Below are 24,428 nucleotides of genomic sequence, written 5' to 3' on the forward strand. Positions count from 1 at the left end.
TATGTAAGTGTGGTCACACCCAAGGTGCAGGCAGAGAAATGGGTGACCACCAGAAAGGGCAGGCAGTCAGTGCAGGAATCCCCTGTGGTTGTCCCCCTCTCGAACAGGTATACCCCTTTGGATACTGTCGGGGGGGATAGCCTATCAGGGGAAAACAGCAGCAGCCAGAGCAGTGGCACCACGGCTGGCTCTGATGTTCAGAAGGGAGGGTCAAAGCGCAGAAGAGTAATAGTTATAGGGGACTCTATAGTCAGGGGAACAGATAGGCGCTTCTGTGGACGTGAAAGAGACTCCAGGATGGTATGTTGCCTCCCTGGTGCCAGGGTCCAGGATGTCTCCGAACGGGTAGAGGGAATCCTGAAGGGGGAGGGCAAACAGGTAGAGGTCGTTGTACATATTGGTACTAACGACATAGGCAGGAAGAGGCATGAGGTCCTGCAGCAGGAGTTCAGGGAGCTAGGCAGAAAGTTAAAAGACAGGACCTCGAGGGTTGTAATCTCGGGATTACTCCCTGTGCCACGTGCCAGTGAGGCTAGAAATAGGAAGATAGAGCAGACAAACACGTGGCTAAACAGCTGGTGTAGGAGGGAGGGTTTCGGTTATCTGGACCACTGGGAGCTCTTCCGGGGCAGGTGTGACCTGTATAAGATGGACGGGTTGCATCTAAACCGGAGAGGCATAAATATCCTGGCCGCGAGATTTGCTAGTGTCACACGGGAGGGTTTAAACTAGTATGGCAGGGGGGTGGGCACGGGAGCAATAGGTCAGAAGGTGAGAGCGTTGAGGGAGAACTAGGGAATATGGACAGTGTGGCTCTGAGGCAGAGCAGACGGGGAGAAGTTGCTGAACACAGCGGGTCTGGTGGCCTGAAGTGCATATGTTTTAATGCAAGGAGCATTACGGGTAAGGCAGATGAACTTAGAGCTTGGATTAGTACTTGGAACTATGATGTTGTTGCCATTACAGAGACCTGGTTGAGGGAAGGGCAGGATTGGCAGCTAAACGTTCCAGGATTTAGATGTTTCAGGCGGGATAGAGGGGGATGTAAAAGGGGAGGCGGAGTTGCGCTACTTGTTCAGGAGAGTATCACAGCTATACAGCGAGAGGACACCTCAGAGGGCAGTGAGGCTATATGGGTAGAGATCAGGAATAAGAAGGGTGCAGTCACAATGTTGGGGGTATACTACAGGCCTCCCAACAGCCAGCGGGAGATAGAGGAGCAGATAGGTAGACAGATTTTGGAAAAGAGTAAAAACAACAGGGTTGTGGTGATGGGAGACTTCAACTTCCCCAATATTGACTGGGACTCACTTAGTGCCAGGGGCTTAGACGGGGCAGAGTTTGTAAGGAGCATCCAGGAGGGCTTCTTAAAACAATATGTAAACAGTCCAACTAGGGAAGAGGCGGTACTGGACCTGGTATTGGGGAATGAGCCCGGCCAGGTGGTAGATGTTTCAGTAGGGGAGCATTTCGGTAACAGTGACCACAATTCAGTAAGTTTTAAAGTACTGGTGGACAAGGATAAGACTGGTCCGAGGATGAATGTGCTAAATTGGGGGAAGGCTAATTATAACAATATTAGGCGGGAACTGAAGAGCATAGATTGGGGGCGGATGTTTGAGGGCAAATCAACATCTGACATGTGGGAGGCTTTCAAGTGTCAGTTGATAGGAATACAGGACAGGCATGTTCCTGTGAGGAAGAAAGACAAATACGGCAATTTTCGGGAACCTTGGATGACGAATGATATTGTAGGCCTCGTCAAAAAGAAAAAGGAGGCATTTGTCAGGGCTAAAAGGCTGGGAACAGACGAAGCCTGTGTGGCATATAAGGAAAGTAGGAAGGAACTTAAGCAGGGAGTCAGGAGGGCTAGAAGGGGTCATGAAAAGTCATTGGCAAATAGGGTTAAGGAAAATCCCAAGGCTTTTTACACTTACATAAAAAGCAAGAGGGTAGCCAGGGAAAGGGTTGGCCCACTGAAGGATAGGCAAGGGAATCTATGTGTGGAGCCAGAGGAAATGGGCGAGGTACTAAATGAATACTTTGCATCAGTATTCACCAAAGAGAAGGAATTGGTAGATGTTGAGTCTGGAGAAGGGGGTGTAGATAGCCTGGGTCACATTGTGATCCAAAAAGACGAGGTGTTGGGTGTCTTAAAAAATATTAAGGTAGATAAGTCCCCAGGGCCGGATGGGATCTACCCCAGAATACTGAAGGAGGCTGGAGAGGAAATTGCTGAGGCCTTGACAGAAATCTTTGGATCCTCGCTGTCTTCAGGGGATGTCCCGGAGGACTGGAGAATAGCCAATGTTGTTCCTCTGTTTAAGAAGGGTGGCAGGGATAATCCCGGGAACTACAGGCCGGTGAGCCTTACTTCAGTGGTAGGGAAATTACTGGAGAGAATTCTTCGAGACAGGATCTACTCCCATTTGGAAGCAAATGGACGTATTCGTGAGAGGCAGCACGGTTTTGTGAAGGGGAGGTCGTGTCTCACTAACTTGATCGAGTTTTTCGAGGAGGTCACTAAGATGATTGATGCAGGTAGGGCAGTAGATGTTGTCTATATGGACTTCAGTAAGGCCTTTGACAAGGTCCCTCATGGTAGACTAGTACAAAAGGTGAAGTCACACGGGATCAGGGGTGAACTGGCAAGGTGGATACAGAACTGGCTAGGCCATAGAAGGCAGAGGGTAGCAATGGAGGGATGCTTTTCTAATTGGAGGGCTGTGACCAGTGGTGTTCCACAGGGATCAGTGCTGGGACCTTTGCTCTTTGTAGTATATATAAATGATTTGGAGGAAAATGTAACTGGTCTGATTAGTAAGTTTGCAGACGACACAAAGGTTGGTGGAATTGCGGATAGCGATGAGGACTGTCTGAGGATACAGCAGGATTTAGATTGTCTGGAGACTTGGGCGGAGAGATGGCAGATGGAGTTTAACCTGGACAAATGTGAGGTAATGCATTTTGGAAGGGCTAATGCAGGTAGGGAATATACAGTGAATGGTAGAACCCTCAAGAGTATTGAAAGTCAAAGAGATCTAGGAGTACAGGTCCACAGATCACTGAAAGGGGCTACACAGGTGGAGAAGGTAGTCAAGAAGGCATACGGCATGCTTGCCTTCATTGGCCGGGGCATTGAGTATAAGAATTGGCAAGTCATGTTGCAGCTGTATAGAACCTTAGTTAGGCCACACTTGGAGTATAGTGTCCAATTCTGGTCGCCACACTACCAGAAGGATGTGGAGGCTTTAGAGAGGGTGCAGAAGAGATTTACCAGAATGTTGCCTGGTATGGAGGGCATAAGCTATGAGGAGCGATTGAATAAACTCGGTTTGTTCTCACTGGAACGAAGGAGGTTGAGGGGCGACCTGATAGAGGTATACAAAATTATGAGGGGCATAGACAGAGTGGATAGTCAGAGGCTTTTCCCCAGGGTAGAGGGGTCAATTACTAGGGGGCATAGGTTTAAGGTGAGAGGGGCAAAGTTTAGAGTAGATGTACGAGGCAAGTTTTTTACGCAGAGGGTAGTGGGTGCCTGGAACTCACTACCGGAGGAGGTAGTGGAGGCAGGGACGATAGGGACATTTAAGGGGCATCTTGACAAATATATGAATAGGATGGGAATAGAAGGATACGGACCCAGGAAGTGTAGAAGATTGTAGTTTAGTCGGGCAGTATGGTCGGCACGGGCTTGGAGGGCCGAAGGGCCTGTTCCTGTGCTGTACATTTCTTTGTTCTTTGTTCTTTGTAAACCAGGAGCCAAACCTAATAATGGGCCAGAGATTTCAGGATGGTTCATTGTGCAGGCAAACACAGGCTTACGCGCGCGACGCGGCATGGCATGATTTTCAGTGGTAAGTTCTCAGTTTGAGACCTTCCCCACCCCCGCCAGTGATGTAATCAGGTTCATGCCCAGAATTTAAATGTATTGTAATCATTACATGCTTAACACCGTTGCTGTCGACGCATTGGTTGTTTCTCCTGCCCAACCAGTGTGAGTCGATACTGGTTTTGATAACGAGTCGTGATGACCACACCAGGGGTGCTGAGAGGAGTATGCCCCCTGGTGTTGACGGACTTGGCAGAGCACTACCGCCTAGCACCCTGCCAGTGCTGACCTCGCTGTGACAGGTTGGCAATGCTGGGGGCGGGTTCTGTGTGTCGTCTGATTGGGGTTACTTCCTTTCTGTGTTGGCGGGGGGGGGGGCTATGTATGGTGAGGGACGGCTTGTGCCTGCATTCGGGGTCAGGGGGTGGCGAAGACCATGAGGGGTCCTGCCAATGCTGGCGAAAGGGTGGGGGGTCAGGTCATCCTGATGCTTGCCTGGTGTGGGGGGAGAGTCCGGACCTAGTTATTTAACTGCCTTTGCCTTTCATCAATAAACCCCTCGGATAACTACCGGAAGCCTCCAATGTGTCTGCAGCACCACATTGGTGACAAGGCCAAAACATTTCAATTGCAGCTGACAGTTGTCGTGGATCGAGGGGGAAAGAAGGAAACAGAAAAACTCCAGCAAGAGTTGGAATCACTTAAACCAGGAGTGGGAATGATTATCATTGGGAAACAAGACCCCTTTGGTCAAGGGGTTGATTTATGGAGTCAGTACATCGTACGGCTCAGTTTTCTCTTTACCGTGAATAAGACCACAGATGAGGACGGCAGAAGGTGATACTTTTGCCGGTCCAGACATATCATTTTATTCGGAACCTCACGTCCTCGGATGCACCAAACTCGAAGGCCTTTGATCAGACAATGAAATTGGTCAAAGAACATTTCAACCCATTGCTTTCGGTTATCCTCCAACGTTATAAGTTTATCTCTGCAGTGAGGGGCCATGAAGCGTCTGTCTCAGCTTCATAGCCAGACTGAACACTATGAGTTCAGACCACATTCAGCGCCATGTTGCGCAACCAGCTGGTTTGTAGGGTCCAGAGCCTTAATATCCAGAAGAAGCTAGTGGTAGAAATCACAATCATGTTGGAGAAAGCGATCGAGTTGCTCAGGTGACAGAGTTGTGGTAGTCACCACTTTTGTATTATATTGTATATATGGGTATTACGGTAAGGCCCCTGTACTACAGGTACGGGGGTAGATCTCTGCCTGCTGGCTCCGCCCAGGAGGCGGAGTATAAATGTGTGTGCTCTCCGAACAGCAGCCATTTCATAAGCTGCTGTAGGAGGCCACACATCTCTGTGTAATAAAACCTCGATTACTCTCTACTCTCGTCTCGTCATAATTGATAGTGCATCAAGAGTGAGCCGAAAAAGGGGCCATGGAGCTTCAAAGCATGTCTAAAGGGGAGGTTAACCTAGTACGGGGCAGTATGGCCCCGAGGTCTGCGGCGGATCGACAGACACGGCTCAGAGCCAGACACGGTCCTCGGGACAGGACTCAAACCCAAGGAACGGGAAGAAATTGGAGCCTCAAACCCAATCTGAGGTGAACTGCTATCACTGCAGGAGGGTTGTCATACCAAGGAGACCTGCTATGTTCAGGAGTTCATGTGCTTCCATTGCTACTGAAGTGGGCATGCTTCAGCACATTGTCGAGTGTCAATGTAAAATAAACCAGCAGCAGTCCACAACACCGTGGAACATATTGGAGAAGAGTTGTTGAGAAGAGAATGTGACGCATTGGCTGAATGCAGTCCAATTGAATAAAACGGCTCAGCTTAAAATTGCCTTAAGGGTAAATGGCAAACCCATAAAAATGGAAGTCGACACAGGGGCTTCGGTGACTGGAGTGGGTGGACAGACCTTTCAATATCTGTCTTCAGGAACACAGGGCTAGATTCTTCGCAGCCCCGCACCGCAATCGCGTTTGGCTCGGGGGCGGAGAATTCACTTTCACGCCGTAATTGGGCCCGGCGCTGGTTGGCGATTCTCTGGGACCCGAGAATCTGCGTGACCACGGAGTACGCCGCGCGGCTGGGGGCCCATTGACAGAGGACCGCCCAGCAATCCTCCGCTCCCGACTGGCTGAATTCCCGACGGCGTGGAACGAATCACCTATTGCCGGTCAGGATGCTGGCGTGGCGACTGGGGACTCAGTCCGCGGCCGCCCTAGTCGGGGGCAGGGGGGACCGGACACCGCGGGGGGGGTGCCCTTATAGGCGGTCCGGGGTTAGATCTCCATGGTTTGACGCTTGGTCACGCGGCCGATCGGGGGGATTCTCATTTTTACACCTGGCTCCGCGGTCTGAGTCCACCATCGCGCTCGGCGCAGCCGCTGGAGGCCGCCGCCGTGCACATGCGCGGACTCCAAACCAGAAGTGCGGGGCCCGTATCCGCAGCTAAAGCTGTGGGATTTATTCCGGGTCTCTGCTAGCCCCCTGCAGGGTATTGAATTAGCTCAACCTGCTTCTCGGAGTTTCTGGAGTAAAACTCCACTGTTTTCACGCCGGCGTGGGGACAGAGTCCCATTTTGGGAGAATCCAGCCAACAGTCTTTAAGCTTAAAGAGTACGACAGCCAAGCTTTCGAGCGGGGGGTTTTGAAGATCCTCAGAACAGCCAAGACCCAGTGGCCGACAGAGGGCAGGAGGGCAGGGGGCCAATCTGCCTTTGGTTGTCATGGAAGGATAAAGGCCAGTCTGTTGTGAAGAGATTGGTTACAGAAGATTCGGCTCAACTGACTGGAAACCTTCATAATATCAGACAGCATCCTCCAAGATGTCTTAAGGAGATATGAAGACCTCCACAAAGAATTGGGTTGGATCGAGGGCGAAAAAGCCAAGACATATGTCAATCTGGATCCAACACCCAGGTTCTTCAGAGGCAGACCAGTGCCATACGCATTGAAGCAGACGTTTGAAGCAGAGCAAAAGACATGAGATGGAGCTGGGTATAATCAAGCCAGTTCATTTTTCAGAGTGGGCCGCACCAATAATCCCTGTCTTCAAACCTGATCGGTCAATAAGGATTTCTAGGGACTATAAACTGACCATAAATCAAGCTGCCCAGGTAGATCGGTATCCTCTACGCCAAGCTGGTGGGAGGCTTCACCTATTCAAAACTGGGCTCAGCTACACCTACCTGCAACAAGAATTGGATGAAGAATCTCAGAAGTTTGCTACAATCAATTCCCATAAAGGCCTCTTCCAGAATTCCAGACTACCATTCAGCATTGCTTCAGTCTGCGCAATCTTCCAGCGCACAATGGAAAATCTTCTCCAGGGAATTCCCAGGATGATGGTTACCTTGTTGATGTGCTATTCACCGGCACTACACCAGAAGAACACGTGGCCAGCCTAGAGGAAAAATTAAAGATGAAGGGGGGTCCACCTAAAATGCAAAAAATGTACTTTTCCGGCCCCTGGAGTGACCTTCTAGGGTTTTACGTTGATGTGACACGGCTTCACCCTTTGGAAGAAAAGTCAAGGCCATATGAGGCATCCCTGCACCAAAACAAATCCTTTCTTGGTATGGTTAATTATTATGCAAGGGGCAGCACGGCGGCATAGTGGGTTAGCCCTAAGAGATGGTGCAGGAGGGAGGGGGTTCAGATTTTTGGGACATTGGGACCGGTTCTGGGGGAGGTGGGACTACTATAAATTGGATGGTCTACACCTGGGCCAGACTGGAACTAATGTCCTTGGGGGTGCTTTTGCTAACGCTGTTGGGGAGGGTTTAAACTAATGTGGCAGGGGGATGGGAACCAAATGAGGAGTTTAGTGGACAGTAAGGAGGTAGTAACTAAAGCGCGTAAGGAACTAGATCATGAAGTCAGTGTGACTATGGGGAAGAGTAGGCAGGGAGCAGATGATGAATGCAAAGGGACTGGTGGTCTGAGGTGCATTTGTTTTAATGCAAGAAGTGTAGTAGGTAAGGCAGATGAACTTAGGGCTTGGATTAGTACCTTGGAGTATGATGTTATTGCTATTACTGAGACTTGGTTGAAGGAAGGGCATGATTGGCAACTAAATATCCCAGGATATCGATGCTTCAGGTGGAACAGAGAGGGAGGCAAAAGGGGTGGAGGAGTTGCATTACTGGTCAGAGAGGATATCACAGCTGTGCTGAAGGAGGGCACAAGCAGTGAGGCGATATGGGCAGAGCTCAGAAATAGGAAGGGTGCGGTAACAATGTTGGGGCTGTACTACAGACCTCCCAACAGCGAGCATGAGACAGAGGTAGGGGCTGGTTTAGCACACTGGGCTAAATCGCTGGCTTTTAAAGCAGACCAAGGCAGGCCAGCAGCACGGTTCAATTCCCGTACCAGCCTCCCCGAACAGGCGCCGGAATGTGGCGACTAGGGGCTTTTCACAGTAACTTCATCTGAAGCCTACTTGTGACAATAAGTGATTTTCATTTCATTTCATTTCAAATATGTAAACAGATTGTGGAAAGATGTAGGAGCAACAGGGTGGTGGTGATAGGAGATTTTAATTTTCCCAACATTGACTGGGATACACTTAGTGTCAGAGGTCTAGATGGAGCAGAATTTGTAAGGAGCATCCAGGAGGGTTTTCTAGAGCAGTATGTAAATAGTCCAACTCGGGAAGGGGCCATATTGGACCCGGTATTGGGGAATGAGCCCGGCCAGGTGGTTGAAGTTTCAGTCGGGGATTACTTTGGGAATCGTGATCACAATTCCGTAAGTTTTAGAATACTCATGGACAATGACGAGAGTGGTCCTAAAGGAAGAGTGCTAAATTGGGGGAAGGCCAACTATACCAAAATTCGGCAGGAGCTAGGGAATGTGGATTGGGAGTAGCTGTTTGAAGGTAAATCCACATTTGATATGTGGGAGGCTTTTAAAGAGAGGTTGATTAGAGTGCAGGACAGACATGTCCCTGTGAAAATGAGGGATAGAAATAGCAAGATTATGGAACCATGGATGACAGGTGAAATTGTGAGACTAGCTAAGAGGAAAAAGGAAGCATACATAAGGTCTAGGCGACTGAAGACAGACGAAGCTTTGGAAGAATATCGGGAATGTAGGACCAATCTGAAACGAGGAATCAAGAAGGCTAAAAGAAAAATAGCTTTAGCAAACAGGGTTAAGGAAAATCCCAAAAACTTTTATTCATATATAAGGAGCAAGAGGGTAACGAGAGAAAGGGTTGGCCCACTCAAGGACAAAGGAGGAAAGTTATGCGTGGAGTCAGAGAAAATGGGTGAGATTCTTAACGAGTACTTTGCATCAGTATTCACCAAGGAGAGGAACATGACGGATGTTGAGGTTAGGGATAGGTGTTTGATTACTCTAGGTCAAGTCGGCATAAGGAGGGAGGATGTATTGGGTATTCTAAAAGGCATTAAGGTGGACAAGTCCCCAAGTCCGGATGGATCTATCCCAGGTCACTGAGGGAAGTGAGAGAGGAAATAGCTGGGGCCTTAACAGATATCTTTGCAGCATCCTTGAACATGGGTGAGGTACCGGAGGACTGGAGAATTGCTAATGTTGTCCCCTTGTTTAAGAAGGGTAGCAGGGATAATCCAGGTAATTATAGACCGGTGAGCCTGACGTCAGTGGTAGGGAAGCTTCTGGAGAAGATACTGAGGGATAGGATCTATTCCCATTTGGAAGAAAATGGGCTTATCAGTGATAGGCAACATGGTTTTGTGCAAGGAAGGTCATGTCTTGCCAACTTAATAGAATTCTTTGAGAAAGTGACAAAGTTGATTGATGAGGGAAGGGCTGTAGATGTCATATACATGGACATCAGTAAGACATTTGATAAGGTTCCCCATGGTAGGCTGATGGAGAAAGTGAAGTCTCATGGGGTCCAGGGTGCACTAGCTAGATGGAAAAAGAACTGGCTGGGCAACAGGAGCCAGAGAGTAGGAGTGGAAGGGTGTTTCTCAAAATGGGGAATTGTGACCAGTGGTGTTCCACAGGGATCCGTGCTGGGACCACTGTTGTTTGTGATATACATAAATGATCTGGAGGAAGGTACAGGTGGTCTGATTAGCAAGTTTGCAGATGACACTAAGATTGGTGGAGTAGCAGATAATGAAGGGGACTGTCAGAGAATATAACAGAATATAGATAGATTGGAGAGTTGGGCGGAGAAATGGCAGATGGAGTTCAATCCGGGCAAATGCGAGGTGATGCATTTTGGAAGATCCAATTCAAGAGCGAACTATATGGTAAATGAAAAAGCCCTGGGGAAAATTGATGTACAGAGAAATCTGGGAGTTCAGGTCCATTGTACCCTGAAGGTGGCTGCGCAGGTCGATAGAGTGGTCAAGAAGGCATACAGCATGCTTTCCTTCATCGGAAGGGGTATTGAGTACAAGAGTTGGCAGGTCATGTTACAGTTGTATAAGACTGTGGTTCGGCCACATTTGGAATACTGCGTACAGTTCTGGTCGCCACATTACCAAAAGGATGTGGATGTTTTGGAGAAGGTGCAGAGGAGGTTCGCCAGGATGTTGCCTGGTATGGAGGGTGCTAGCTATGAAGAGAGGTTGAGTAGATTAGGATTATTTTCATTAGAAAGATGGAAGTTGAGGGGGGATCACATTGAGGTCTACAAAATCATGAGAGATATAGACAGGGTGGCGAGCAAGAAGTTTTTTCCCAGAGTGGGGGACTCAATTACGAGGCGTCACGAGTTCAAGGTGGGAGGGGAAAAGTTTAAGGGAGATATGCATGGAAAGTTCTTTACGCAGAGGGTGGTGGGTGCCTGGAACGCATTGCCGGCAGAGGTGGTAGAGGCGGGCACGATAGCATCATTTAAGATGTATCTAGACAGATACATGAATGGGCAGGGAGCAGAGGGATACAGATCCTTAGAAAATAGGCGACAGTTTTAGATAGAGGATCTGGATCAGCGCAGGCTTGGAGGGCCGAAGGGCCTGTTCCTGTGCTGTAATTTTTCTTTGTTCTTTGTTCTTTGATGCCGAGGTCCCAGGTTCAATCCCGGTGCTGGGTCACTGTCCATGTGGAGTTTGCACATTTTCCCTGTGCTTGCCTGGGTTTCACCCTCCACAACCCAAAGATGTGCAGGGTAGGTGGATTGGCCACACTAAATTGCCCCTTAATTGGGAAAAATGAATTGGATACTCTAAATGTTTTAAAAAATTATTATGGAAGGCTTATTTTGAACTTAGCCACAATGTTGACACCATTACACCAGAAGAAGATTCCGGAAGAATCAGTAGTGACAATGGAGAGAGCCTCAAGAGGAAGCTGCCTGAGATGTGAAGTAAACATCACAGTCTTCAAACCTCTTGGTGCATTTTTATCCGGGGAATCCAATCGTGCTGACATGTGACATGTCCTCTCATGGTATAGAGGCTGTTTTAGCCCACAAAATGGGAGATGGTTCAGAACGCCCTATCGCCTTTGCCTCAAGGACCCTTTCTGAAGCAGAATGAAACTACGCCCAGGTTGAGAAGGAGGGTTTAGTTATATTGGATGTGAAGAAATTCCACCAGTATGTGTATGGTCGATGGCTTGACACCGTGACTGGCCACAAGCCATTACTGGGCCTGTTAAGGGAAGTTTAGCCCGTACCACCCACAGTCTCAGAGGGGGTGCAGTGTTTGGATCCTGCTGTTGACGACATCCAACTGCTTTTCAGCACCGGTCTGGTATACAAGTTGTTAATACAGAGGCGTTAAGTCGCCTGACCCTACCCAAGAACATTCCGCCTCAAACCATTCTAGCTCTAAACCTCCTTGACATTCTGCCAGTGTCCATGGGGCACATCTGCAGCTGGACTACAAACTGATTCTTTCCAAGGTTAAGATCTCTGAAGGTAGAGGGAAGGTTAATAGGGTGGTGAAAAAGGCAAATGGGACACTTGCTTTAATCAATCGGGGCTTAGATTACAAAAGCAGGGGGGTCATGTTGGGTTGTACAGAACTTTAGTGAGGCCACAGCTGGAGCACTGTGTACAATTCTGGTCACCACATTATAGGAAGGCTGTGATTGCACTGGAGGGGGTGCAGAGGAGATTCACCAGGATGTTTCCTGGGATGGAACATTTCAGTTATGAAGAGAGGTTGGATGGGCTTGAGTTGTTTTCTCTGGAGCAGAGAAGACTGAGGGGGCGACCTGATCGAGGTGGACAAGATTATGAGGGGCACGGACAGGGTGCATAGGGAGCAGCTGTTCCCCTTAGTTGAAGGGTCAGTTACAATGGGACAGAAGTTCAAGGTGAGGGGCAGGAGGTTCAGGGGGGATTTGAGGAAAATCTTTTTTCCCCAGAGGGTGGTGAGGGTCTGCAACGCACGGCCTGGGAGGGTGGCCCAGGCGGGTTGCCTCACATCCTTTAAGAAGTGGATGAGCACTTGGCACATCATAACATTCGAGGCAGAGCAGCACGGTGGCGCAGTGGTTAGCACTGCAGTCTCACGGCGCTGTGGTCCCAGGTTCGATCCTGGCTCTGAGTCACTGTCCGTGTGGAGTTTGCACATTCTCCCCGTGTTTGCGTGGGTTTCGCCCCCACAACCCAAAAATGTGAAAGCTAGGTGGATTGAACACGTTAAATTGCCCTTAATTGGAAAAAATGAATTGGGTACTCGAAATTTAAAAAAAAACAATTGTGGCTACGGACCAAGTGCTGGCAAATGGGATTTGGATTGTCAAATCAGGAGCGGGATTCTCCGACCCTCCGCCGGGTCGGAGAATCGCCGGGGGCTGGCGTGAATCCCGTCCTGCCGGTTGCCGAATTCTCCGGCACCGGATATTCGGCGGGGGCAGGAATCGCTCCGCGCAGGTTGGCGGGCCCCCCCCGGCGATTCTCCGGCCCGCGATGGGCCGAAGTCCCGCCGCTGTCAATCCATGCCGGCCGGCGTGGATTGAACCACCTTTGGGATGGCGGGATATGGCGGCGCGGGCGGGCTTCGGAGTCCTGGGGGGGGGGGGGGGGCGCGGGGCGATCTGGCCCCGGAGGGTGCCCCCACGGTGGCCTGGCCCGCGATCGGGGCCCACCGATCCGCGGGCGGGCCTGTGCCGTGGGGGCACTCTTTTCCTTCCGCCTTCACCATGGTCTCCACCATGGCAGAGGCGGAAGAGACCCCCTCCACTGCGCATGCGCGGGGATGCCGTGAGCGGCCGCTGACGCTCCCGCGCATGCGCCGCCCGGCAGTCAGTTTCGCGCCAGCTGGCGGGTCACCAAAGGCCTTTCCCGCCAGTTGCCGGGGCAGAAATCAACCCGGCGCGGGCCTAGCCCCTCAAGGTGAGGGCTCGGCCGCTCAAGATGTTGAGACTTCCGCACCTTTGGGACGGCGCGATGCCGTACTGATTCGCGCTGATTTTGGCGCCGGTCGGCGGACATCGCGCCGATATCGGAGAATCCCACCCCAGGTGCCTGTCATGTGGCGGTACAGACTCGATGGGCCGAACGGCCTGTTCTGCACTGTAGTATTCTGTGATTCTGAAACAGAGTAATCAATATAGTTTGTTGATTACAGTAGATTGGCTAATCATTGGTTAACAATGGAGAAGGTAACCCTACAAACTGCCAAGTTACATGGCGAGCATCCCACACGTTAGTTGGCTTCAGAGAGGTATTCCACAGACAAGTTAGCTAAAGGAGAGAATTGAGGAAACCAGCTGATTGGCTGATTTGTTTGCTCCCTTTCTGTGTTTCTTTTTCTCCATCTCTTCATCTTCTCTTTTTTCAGAGAGCAGAAAATGACAATTTGTGGCTCAGAAATTTAGAGACGAAATTGGAAATGGTCGAAAGTGAGAAACAGAAACTCTTGGATCAAATTTCTGCTTTAAAAGAAGACAAGGACCTGAAACAAGAGCAGCTTCAAACCAGTCAAGGTACTGCTTCTACGTGGGTAAGGGGCTTCAGCGAGCGAGTTGGTACTTATTTAGCAGTAAATAATTTTACGTGATTTACAATTAAGTACTGTATATTTAGAGCAGCACGGTGGTGGAGCAGTGGTTAGCACTGCCGCCTCACGGCGCTGAGAACCCGGGTTCGGTCCCGGCTCTGGGTCACTGTCCGTGTGGTGTTTGCACATTCTCCCCGTGTCTGCGCGGGTCTCACCCCCACAACCCAAAGATGTGCAGGCTAGGTGGATTGGCCACGCTAAATTGCCCCTTAATTGGAAAGAAAATAATCGGGTACTTTAAAAATAAAAAAAGTACGGTATATTTAAATAGCAAGCATTAAGACAAGGTGCTTGTATCTGATCATTTTGGTCCATAATCAATTCAAAATTTCCAACTTTTGAGTGGCACAAATGGTAAATATTGCTGAAAATACTTATGGAAAAGCAATTGTAATCAAGTCAGTCTAATGTCAACTTCCGGGTGCGGCGATGACCAGCTGAGTCGCACGTTTCGGCAGCTCCCGGTGTAACGGACTTTTGGGCTCTTAATAAGAGCCCCAACGGCAATTTTAACGGCTAAAAGTACTGTGCGGTGAAGCAGAAGGGAATCCCCCCTGGATACGGATGGAAAAAGGAGAGGAAGGTGGCCGGATTGCGGTGGATCCTTTAGAGCAGCGGCAAGGAAGGCAAGCAAAAACCAAGATGGCGTCGGAAGGTGGCAGTTTAATATGGGGCCCTGAACAACACGAGTTTTTGAAACGCTGCGTGGAAGAACTCAAAAAGGAAATGAAGAAGGAGCTGTTGGCACCGATATTACAGGCGATCGAAGGGCTAAAGGAGGAGCAAAAGACCCAGGAGCGGGAGCTTCGGGTCATGAAGGCAAAGGCTGCCGAGAATGAGGGTGACATACAGGGCCTGGTGGTGAAGACGGAGATGCACGAGGCACACCATAAACGATGTGTGGAAAGGCTGGAGGCGCTGGAGAACGCGAGGACGAACAACCTAAGGATTCTTGGCCTTCCTGAAGGTGCGGAGGGAGCGGACGTCGGGGCATATGTGAGCACGATGCTGCACTCGTTAATGGGAGCGGAGGCCCCGGCGGGTCCGCTGGAGGTGGAGGGAGCACACCGAGTGATGGCGCGACGACCGAGAGCAGGAGAAATTCCTAGAGCCATAGTAGTGAGATTCCTCCATTTTAAGGACAGAGAGATGGTCCTTAGATGGGCAAAGAAAACTCGGAGCAGTAAGTGGGAGAACGCGGTGATCCGCGTATACCAAGACTGGAGTGCGGAGGTGGCGAGAAGGAGGGCGAGCTTTAATCGGGCCAAGGCGGTGCTTCATAAAAAGAAGATAAAATTCGGAATGCTGCAACCGGCAAGACTGTGGGTCACATATCAAGGGAGGCACCACTACTTTGAGACGGCGGATGAGGCGTGGACTTTTATCGTGGAAGAAAAATTGGAATGAGCGGGTTATTAAAAAAAAGAACGTTTGAAACAAAGTGGTGGGGCGAGTATGGGGGGCGAAGAAGGGGGGAAAGAGGTGTTTTATGTTATTAATCCTGCGATGTGGTAACTTATCTCTCTTCCACAGGAGGTGGTGGGGGGAGGAAAGGAGGTGGAAGAGATGGGGCGTTGGCCATTGGGGGCGGGGCCAAGGGGGAAGCGCGGGCTCGGTTCCCGCGCTATGATAATCATGGCGGGAATAGGGAAGCAGGAAGGAGGGGGCATCGCACGGTGCGAGCCGAGGTCACGGGGGGAAGCCGAGGTCGGCCAGAGTTTGCTGACTTCTGGGAGCAACATGGGGGGTGTAACTACGCTAGTGGGGGATCTAGCGGGGGGGGGGGGTGGGAGGGGGGAATTATTGGGCTGCTGCTGCTGGGGAGAGAGGGGAGCTGGTATGGGGTGGGATGGGCGGGGGGGCACCGCCTGGGGGGGACACAGCTGCGTGGGAACCGGGTGAGGAGCTGGAAAAAGGGGATGGCTAATCGACAAGGGGGGGGGGGGTAAAAAGCCCCCCAACTCGGCTGATCACGTGGAACGTGAGAGGGCTGAACGGGCAGATAAAGAGGGCACGGGTACTCGCACACCTTAAGAAACTTAAGGCAGACGTGGTTATGTTACAGGAAACGCACTTGAAACTGATAGACCAGGTTAGGCTACGCAAAGGATGGGTGGGGCAGGTGTTCCATTCGGGGCTAGATGCGAAAAACAGGGGGGTGGCTATATTAGTGGGGAAGCGGGTAATGTTTGAGGCAAAGACTATAGTGGCGGATAGCGGGGGCAGATACGTGATGGTGAGTGGCAAACTGCAGGGGGAGACGGTGGTTTTGGTAAACGTATATGCCCCGAACTGGGATGATGCCAATTTTATGAGGCGTATGCTAGGACGCATCCCGGGCCTAGAGGTGGGAAAGTTGGTAATGGGGGGAGATTTCAATACGGTGTTGGAACCAGGGCTGGACAGGTCGAGGTCCAGGACTGGAAGGAGGCCGGCAGCAGCCAAGGTGCTTAAAGATTTTATGGAGCAGATGGGAGGAGTAGACCCGTGGAGATTTAGCAGACCTAGGAGTAAGGAGTTTTTGTTTTTCTCCTATGTCCACAAAGTCTATTCGCGAATAGACTTTTTTTTTTCGGGAAGGGCGTTGATCCCGAAGGTGAGGGGAACGGAGTATACGGCTATAGCCATTTCGGATCACGCTCCACATTGGGTGGACTTAGAGATAGGGGAGGAAACAGAAGGGCGCCCACCCTGGAGAATGGACATGGGACTAATGGCAGATGAGGGGGTGTGTCTAAGGGTGAGGGGGTGCATTGAAAAGTACTTGGAACTTAATGACAATGGGGAGGTCCAGGTGGGAGTGGTCTGGGAGGCGCTGAAGGCAGTGGTTAGAGGGGAGCTGATATCAATAAGGGCACATAAAGGAAAGCAGGAGAGTAGGGAACGGGGGCGGTTGCTGCAAGAACTTCTGAGGGTGGACAGGCAATATGCGGAGGCACCGGAGGAGGGACTGTACAGGGAAAGGCAAAGGCTACACGTAGAATTTGACTTGCTGACAACGGGTACTGCAGAGGCACAGTGGAGGAAGGCACAGGGTGTACAGTACGAATATGGGGAGCAGGTTGCTGGCCCACCAATTGAGGAAAAGGGGAGCAGCGAGGGAAATAGGGGGAGTGAGGGATGAGGAAGGAGAGATGGAGCGGGGAGCGAAGAGAGTGAATGGAGTGTTCAAGGCATTTTATAAAAAATTATACGAAGCTCAACCCCCGGATGGGAGGGAGAGAATGATGGGCTTTCTGGACCGGCTGGAATTTCCCAAGGTGGAGGAGCAGGAAAGGGTGGGACTGGGAGCACAGATTGAAATAGAGGAAGTAGTGAAAGGAATTAGGAGCATGCAGGCGGGGAAGGCTCCGGGACCGGATGGATTCCCAGTTGAATTTTACAGGAAATATGTGGACTTGCTCACCCCACTACTGATGAGGACCTTTAATGAGGCAAAGGAAAGGGGACAGCTGCCCCTGACTATGTCTGAGGCAACGATATCGCTTCTCCTAAAGAAGGAAAAGGACCCGCTGCAATGCAGGTCCTATAGACCTATTTCCCTCCTAAATGTAGACGTTAAGATTCTGGCCAAGGTAATGGCAATGAGGATAGAGGATTGTGTCCCGAGGGTGGTCCATGAGGACCAAACTGGGTTTGTGAAGGGGAGACAGCTGAATACGAATATACGGAGGCTGCTAGGGGTAATGATGATGCCCCCACCAGAGGGGGAAGCGGAGATAGTTGTGGCGATGGATGCCGAGAAAGCATTTGATAGAGTGGAGTGGGATTATTTGTGGGAGGTGCTGAGGAGATTTGCTTTTGGAGATGAGTATGTTGGATGGGTGCAGCTGTTGTATAGGGCCCCAGTGGCGAGTGTGGTCATGAATGGACGGGGATCTGCATACTTTCGGCTCCATAGAGGGACAAGGCAGGGATGCCCTCTGTCCCCATTACTGTTTGCACTGGCGATTGAGCCCCTGGCAATAGCATTGAGGGGTGCCAAGAAGTGGAGGGGAGTACTTAGAGGAGGAGAAGAACACCGGGTATCTCTGTATGTGGATGATTTGTTGTTATATTAGCGGACCCGGCGGAGGGGATGCCAGAGATAATGCGGACACTTCGGGAGTTTGGAGAATTCTCAGGATATAAACTGGACATGGGGAAAAGTGAGTTGTTTGTGGTGCATCCAGGGGAGCAGAGCAGAGAAATAGAGGACTTTCCGCTGAGGAAGGTAACAAGGGACTTTCGTTACTTGGGGATCCAGATAGCCAAGAATTGGGGTACATTGCATAGGTTAAATTTAACGCGATTGGTGGAACAAATGGAGGAGGACTTCAAGAGATGGGACATGGTATCCCTGTCACTGGCAGGGAGGGTGCAGGCAGTTAAAATGGTAGTCCTCCCGAGATTCCTCTTTGTGTTTCAGTGCCTCCCGGTGGTGATCACGAAGGCTTTTTTCAAAAGGATCGAAAAGAGTATCATGAGTTTTGTGTGGGCCGGGAAGACCCCGAGAGTGAGGAAGGGATTCTTACAGCGTAGTAGGGATAGGGGGGGCTGGCACTACCGAGCCTAAGTGAGTACTACTGGGCCGCCAATATCTCAATGGTGAGTAAGTGGATGGGGGAAGAGGAGGGAGCGGCGTGGAAGAGATTGGAGAGGGCGTCCTGTAGGGGGACTAGCCTACAGGCTATGGTGACAGCCCCATTGCCGTTCTCACCGAAGAAATACACCACAAGCCCGGTGGTAGTGGCGACTTTGAAAATTTGGGGACAGTGGAGACGGCATAGGGGAAAGACGGGAGCCTTGGTGGGGTCCCCGATAAGAAACAACCATAGGTTTGCCCCGGGGAGAATGGATGGGGGATTTGGAATATGGCAAAGAGCAGGAGTAACGCAACTGAAAGATCTGTTTGTGGATGGGAAGTTCGCAAGTCTGGGAGCGCTGACCGAGAAATATGGGTTGCCCCAAGGGAATGCATTCCGGTATATGCAACTGAGGGCTTTTGCGAGGCAGCAGGTGAGGGAATTCCCGCAGCTCCCGACGCATGAGGTGCAGGACAGAGTAATCTCAAAGACATGGGTGGGGGACGGTAAGGTGTCAGATATATATATAGGGAATATATATATATATAGGGAAATGAGGGACGAGGAGAAGATTATGGTAGATGAGCTGAAAGGGAAATGGGAAGAAGAGCTGGGGGAGGAGATTGAGGAGGGGCTGTGGGCGGATGCTCTAAGTAGGGTAAACTCATCGTCCTCGTGTGCCAGGCTAAGCCTGATTCAATTTAAGGTGTTACACAGGGCGCATATGACTGGAGCACGGCTCAGTAAATTTTTGGGGGTAGAGGATAGGTGTGCGAGATGCTCGAGAAGCCCAGCGAATCACACCCATATGTTCTGGTCATGTCCGGCACTACAGGGGTTCTGGGTGGGGGTGACAAAGGTGCTTTCGAAAGTAGTGGGGGTCCAGGTCGAACCAAGCTGGGGGTTGGCTATATTTGGGGTTGCACAAGAGCCGGGAGTGCAGGAGGCGAGAGAGGCCGATGTTTTGGCCTTTGCGTCCCTAGTAGCCCGGCGCAGGATACTGTTGATGTGGAAGGAAGCCAAGCCCCCGGGGGTGGAGACCTGGATAAATGACATGGCAGGGTTTATAAAGCTGGAACGGATTAAGTTTGTCCTAAGGGGATCGGCTCAAGGGTTCACCAGGTGGTGGCAACCGTTCGTCGAATACCTCACAGAAAGATAGAGGGAATGGAAAAGAAGAAGGCAGCAGCAGCAACCGGGGTGGGGGGGGGGGGGGGGGGAGGAACCAGAAGGAGTCTCAGGGTTATTAATATATATGTATAATATGTATAGGTCGTTGCTATAAATAATTGTATATTGGATTGTTAAACCATATTTTTGGAGAGTGTTTATCTGAGACAAGGCAGTTGCCATTTAGTTTTAGTTTTCGTTTTTGTTATATATTATTTATTCTTTGTTTATAAAACAGGTCATTGTTATTTATACTGTTATATTATTGTGTAAAGGATACACAATGTACTGTGATGGTTGACCAAAAATTTTCAATAAAATATTCTTTAAAAAAAAGTCAGTCTAATGTCTGCAATAACATGTAATTTATGTTCCCATATTTAAAGGTACATAATTGAGTCTTTCAATTATCCAATTTCCTCAAGCTTCAAAATTGTTTCAGTTAATGTCCATCCTGTATGGAACGATTACTTGAATTTTGGTCGGCCCATTTTGCATCACTCAACAAGAATAATAACAACTTGTATTTATGTAACTTTGTTTAGCCATAATATGGCTAATCAAGTTCCGTTTGTGGTCATTGGTAACCCCCAGGATGTTGATAGTGGGGGATTCAGTGATGGTTAGATTCTCTCTTGTAGGAGATGGTCATTGCCTGGCAATTGTGTGGTGCGAATGTAACTTGCCACTTGTCAGCCCAAGGCTGGATATTGTCCAGGTCTTGCTGCATTTGGACACGGACTGCTTCGGTGTCTGAGGAGTTGCGAATGATGCTGAACATTGTGCAGTCATCCGCAAACATCCTTACTCCAGTTTAGCTACAACTCCTTGATGCCATATTGAGTAAAATACTGCCTTGATGACAAGTGCAGTCACTCTGACCTCACCTCTGGCATTCAGCTCTTTTGTCCATGTTTGAACCAAGGCTATAATGCGGTCAGGAGCTAAGTGACCCTGGTGGAACCCAAACTGAGCGTCCGTGAGCAGGTTATTGCTGAGTAAGTGCCGCTTGATAGCACTGTTGATGACTCCATCCATCACTTTGTTGATGATGGAGAGTAGACTGATAGGGCGGTAATTGGCTGGGTTGGATTGGTCCTGTGTACAGGACACACCTGGGCAATTTCCCACATTGCTGGGTAGATGTCAGTGTTGTAGCTGTACTGGAACAGCTCGGCTAGGGGTGTGACAAGTTCTGGGGCACAAGTCTTCAGTACTATTCCCGGGATATTGTCAGCGCCCATAGCCTTTGCAGTATCCAGTGTGTTGAACTCTTGTGTTAAATTTGTACAAAGCCTGAATACAACATTCTATGATTCTGTGAATAATATTATCTTTATTATTGGCACAAGTAGGCTGACATTAAGACTGCAATGATGTTACCGTGAAAATCCCCTAGTCGCCACACTCCGGCCCCTGTTCGGGTACACAGAGGGAGAATTCAGAATGTCCAATTCACCTAACAGCACGTTTTACGGGAGGAAACCGGAGCACCCGGAGGAAACCCATGCAGACACGGGGAGAACGTGCAGCACGGTAGCCAGATGGAACGGCTTCAGATGGTGTTGGTTGTGGGGAAAATGGTGACCTGCATCGCAAGGGCTGCAACCTGCTGGAAAGTGGGATTAAGTGTTGCCGTGAACTGGTCTGGGAATGCTATCACTTAGTGCTATCACTCAGTCAACATCACAGGGAAGCGGACTTGGACACAGTGTCTTCACGGTCACAGCTGCAGAGAAGAGGACATGATTCTAAAAAGTGTTTTTCTTTGGATGAAGCGATTACCAGAGAAACAACACAAATAAGTGAAAATCAGGGTCTTAACAGTAAAGTAATATAAGTAAACAAAGTAGGATAAAGGAAGCACACGCCCTCAGTACTGACCCTCTGACAGTGCGGCACTCCCTCAGTACTGACCCTCTGACAGTGCGACACTTCCTCAGTACTGACCCTCTGACAGTGCGGCACTCCCTCAGCACTGACCCTCTGACAGTGCAGCACTCCCTCAGTACTGACCCTCTGACAGTGCGGCACTCCCTCAGCACTGACCCTCTGACAGTGCGGCACTCCCTCAGTACTGACCCTCTGACAGTGAGGCACTCCCTCAGTACTGACCCTCTGACAGTGCGGCACTCCCTCAGTACTGACCCTCTGACAGTGCGACACTCACTCAGTACTGACCCTCTGACAGTGAGGCACTCCCTCAGTACTGACCCTCTGACAGTGCGGCACTCCCTCAGTACTGACCCTCTGACAGTATGGCACTCCCTCAGTACTGACCCTCTGACAGTGCGGCACTCCCTCAGTACTGACCCTCTGACAGTGCGGCACTCCCTCAGTACTGACCCTCTGACAGTGCGGCACTCCCTCAGTACTGACCTTCTGACTGTGTGTGGTAGTCACCACTAACTGTATGTTAGATGTAGTACGGTACGGCTCCTGTACTCGAGGTACATGGGTAAATCCGGCCTGCTGGCTCTGCCCAGAAGGCGGCGTATAAATGTGTGTGCACACCGAGCTGCTCCCATTCTGGAATCAGCTACAGGAGGCCACACATCTTTGTTCAATAAAGCCTCGATTATTCACTACTCTCGTCTTTGTAGTAATTGATAGTGCATCAATGTATTGAGCAAAGATTTTAAAACGATGGAACTTTGCATCAAGCCTGATCGCCTACAGCTGCACCCTCAGGCAGCCAACGCCACGTCCGCCTTTGACCACTGGCTAGCCTGCTTCGAAAGCTACCTCCGAACATCGGCTGGACAACCCCTGGATGCACAGAAGCTCCAGGTCCTTTATTCACGGGTGAGCCCTGCCATTTTTCCTCTCATCCAGGATGCGCCCACTTACTCTGAAGCAATGGAGCTCCTGAAAGGACATTACGTTTGGCACGAGACAGCAACTCCCCGGTGAGTCCCTAGATGATTTCTGGCGTGCCCTGCACATCCTGACGAGGAACTGTGACTGCCAGGCAGTTTCGGCAGTCGGGCATACAGAACTTTTAATCAGAGATGCTTTTTTTACAGGCATGGGGTCGGCGTACATCCGCCAGCACTTATTGGAAAGGGGTATGCTTGACCTTGCGGGGACCAGGCAGCTCGCGAACTCGCCGCTGTTTCTAGGCCTAGTGTTCCTACACCCCCCATGTGCGACCCGTGGGCGCCGCCATCTTCTTACACGCAGACCATGTGCGCCCTGTGGGCGCTGCCATCTTCGCCACCATTTTGGACGGCACCTCAGGACCCCTGCTTGTCGGGAAGCTCGGTTGGCTGCTCATTGCCTGCCACTACCGCTGACCAGCCCGGGGCCTCCCAGCATCAGCCACAGCTCGCCTCGATCACCCTCGACCAGTCCCGGCCTCACAACCTCGCAACCGCAACGACAACGGTGAAAATCGATGGGCACGAGACATCCCGCCTTTTTGACTCCGGGAGCACGGAAAGCTTCATCCACCCCGATACGGTAAGGCGCTGTTCCCTCGCGGTACATCCCCTTACCCAGAGAATCTCCCTGGCCTCCGGATCCATTCCGTGGAAATCCGGGGGTACTGCATCGCGACCCTCACCGTCCAGGGCGTAGAGTTTAGCAACTTCCGGCTCTACGTCCTCCCCAACCTCTGCGCTGCCCTGTTACTCGGTCTGGACTTCCAATGCAACCTCCAAAGCTTAACTCTAAAATTTGGCGGACCCCTACCCCCCTCACCGTATGCGGCCTCACGACCCTTAAAGTCGATCCACCCTCCCTGTTTGCAAACCTTAGCCCGGATTGCAAACCCGTTGCCACCAGGAGCAGACGGTACAGTGCCCAGGACAGGACCTTCATCAGCTCGGAGGTCCAGCGGCTTCTGCGGGAAGACATCATTGAGGCCAGCAACAGCCCCTGGAGTGCCCAAGTGGTAGTAGTAAAGACTGGGGAGAAATACAGGATGGTCATTGACTACAGTCAGACCATCAATCGGTACATGCAGCTCGATGCGTACCCCCTCCCACGCAGATCTGATATGGTCAATCAGATTGCACAGTACCGGGTCTTTTCCACAGTGGACCTGAAATCTGCCTACCACCAGCTCCCCATCCGCAAGGAGGATCTCCAATATACTGCGTTCAAAGCAGATGGCCGCCTCTATCACTTCCTTAAGGTTCCCTTCGGCATCACTAACGGGGTCTCAGTCTTCCAACGTGAGATGGACCGAATGGTTGACCGGTACGGACTCGGGCCACCTTCCCGTACCTAGACAACGTCATCATCTGCGGCCACAATCAGCAGGACCACGATGCTAACCTTCACAAATTTCTCCACACTGCCAAACACCTTGTAGAAAATGGAGTTCTAGGGCCCGACCCCGACCACATGCGCCCCCTCATGGAACTCCCCCTCCTCCACTGCCCCAAGGCCCTGAAACGATGCCTGGGGTTTTTCTCCTATTATGCCCAGTGGGTCGTTAACTATGCAGACAAGGCCCGCCCACTCATTCACTCCACAGTTTTTCCCCTGACGGCTGAGGCCCGCCAGGCCTTTAACCGCATCAAGGCGGACATCGCCAAGGCTACGATGCATGCGGTCGTCAAGTCCCTCCCCTTTCAGGTCGAGAGCGATGCATCGGACGTGGCTCTGGCCGCCACCCTCAACCAGGCAGGCAGGCACGTGGCATTCTTTTCCCGCACCCTCCATGCCTCCGAAATTCGACACTCCTCCGTCGAAAAGGAGGCCCAAGCAATCGTGGAAGCTGTGCGGCATTGGAGGCATTACCTGGCCGGCAGGAGATTCACTCTCCTCAATGAACAACGGACGGTTGCCTTCATGTTCACTAATGCACAGTGGGGCAAGATCAAAAACGATAAGATCTTGAAGTGGAGGATCGAGCTCTCCACCTATAATTACGAGATTTT

At 50.8% G+C, this 24,428-nt stretch overlaps 1 protein-coding gene across 2 annotated transcripts in view; it reads left to right on the forward strand.

The window, feature by feature from the left end:
* LOC140393610 (TRAF3-interacting JNK-activating modulator-like) overlaps positions 1-24,428 on the forward strand; it is a 156,741-nt gene that overhangs the window by 110,614 nt on the left and 21,699 nt on the right. For both annotated transcript variants that reach the window (XM_072479877.1, XM_072479876.1), the window contains exon 11: positions 13,586-13,730. In XM_072479877.1, the coding sequence (XP_072335978.1) occupies positions 13,586-13,730 (145 nt within the window). The remainder of the gene's footprint in view (positions 1-13,585; positions 13,731-24,428) is intronic.

Source organism: Scyliorhinus torazame, chromosome 17 (genome assembly GCF_047496885.1).
Source record: "Scyliorhinus torazame isolate Kashiwa2021f chromosome 17, sScyTor2.1, whole genome shotgun sequence".
Taxonomy (NCBI): Eukaryota; Metazoa; Chordata; class Chondrichthyes; order Carcharhiniformes; family Scyliorhinidae; genus Scyliorhinus; species Scyliorhinus torazame.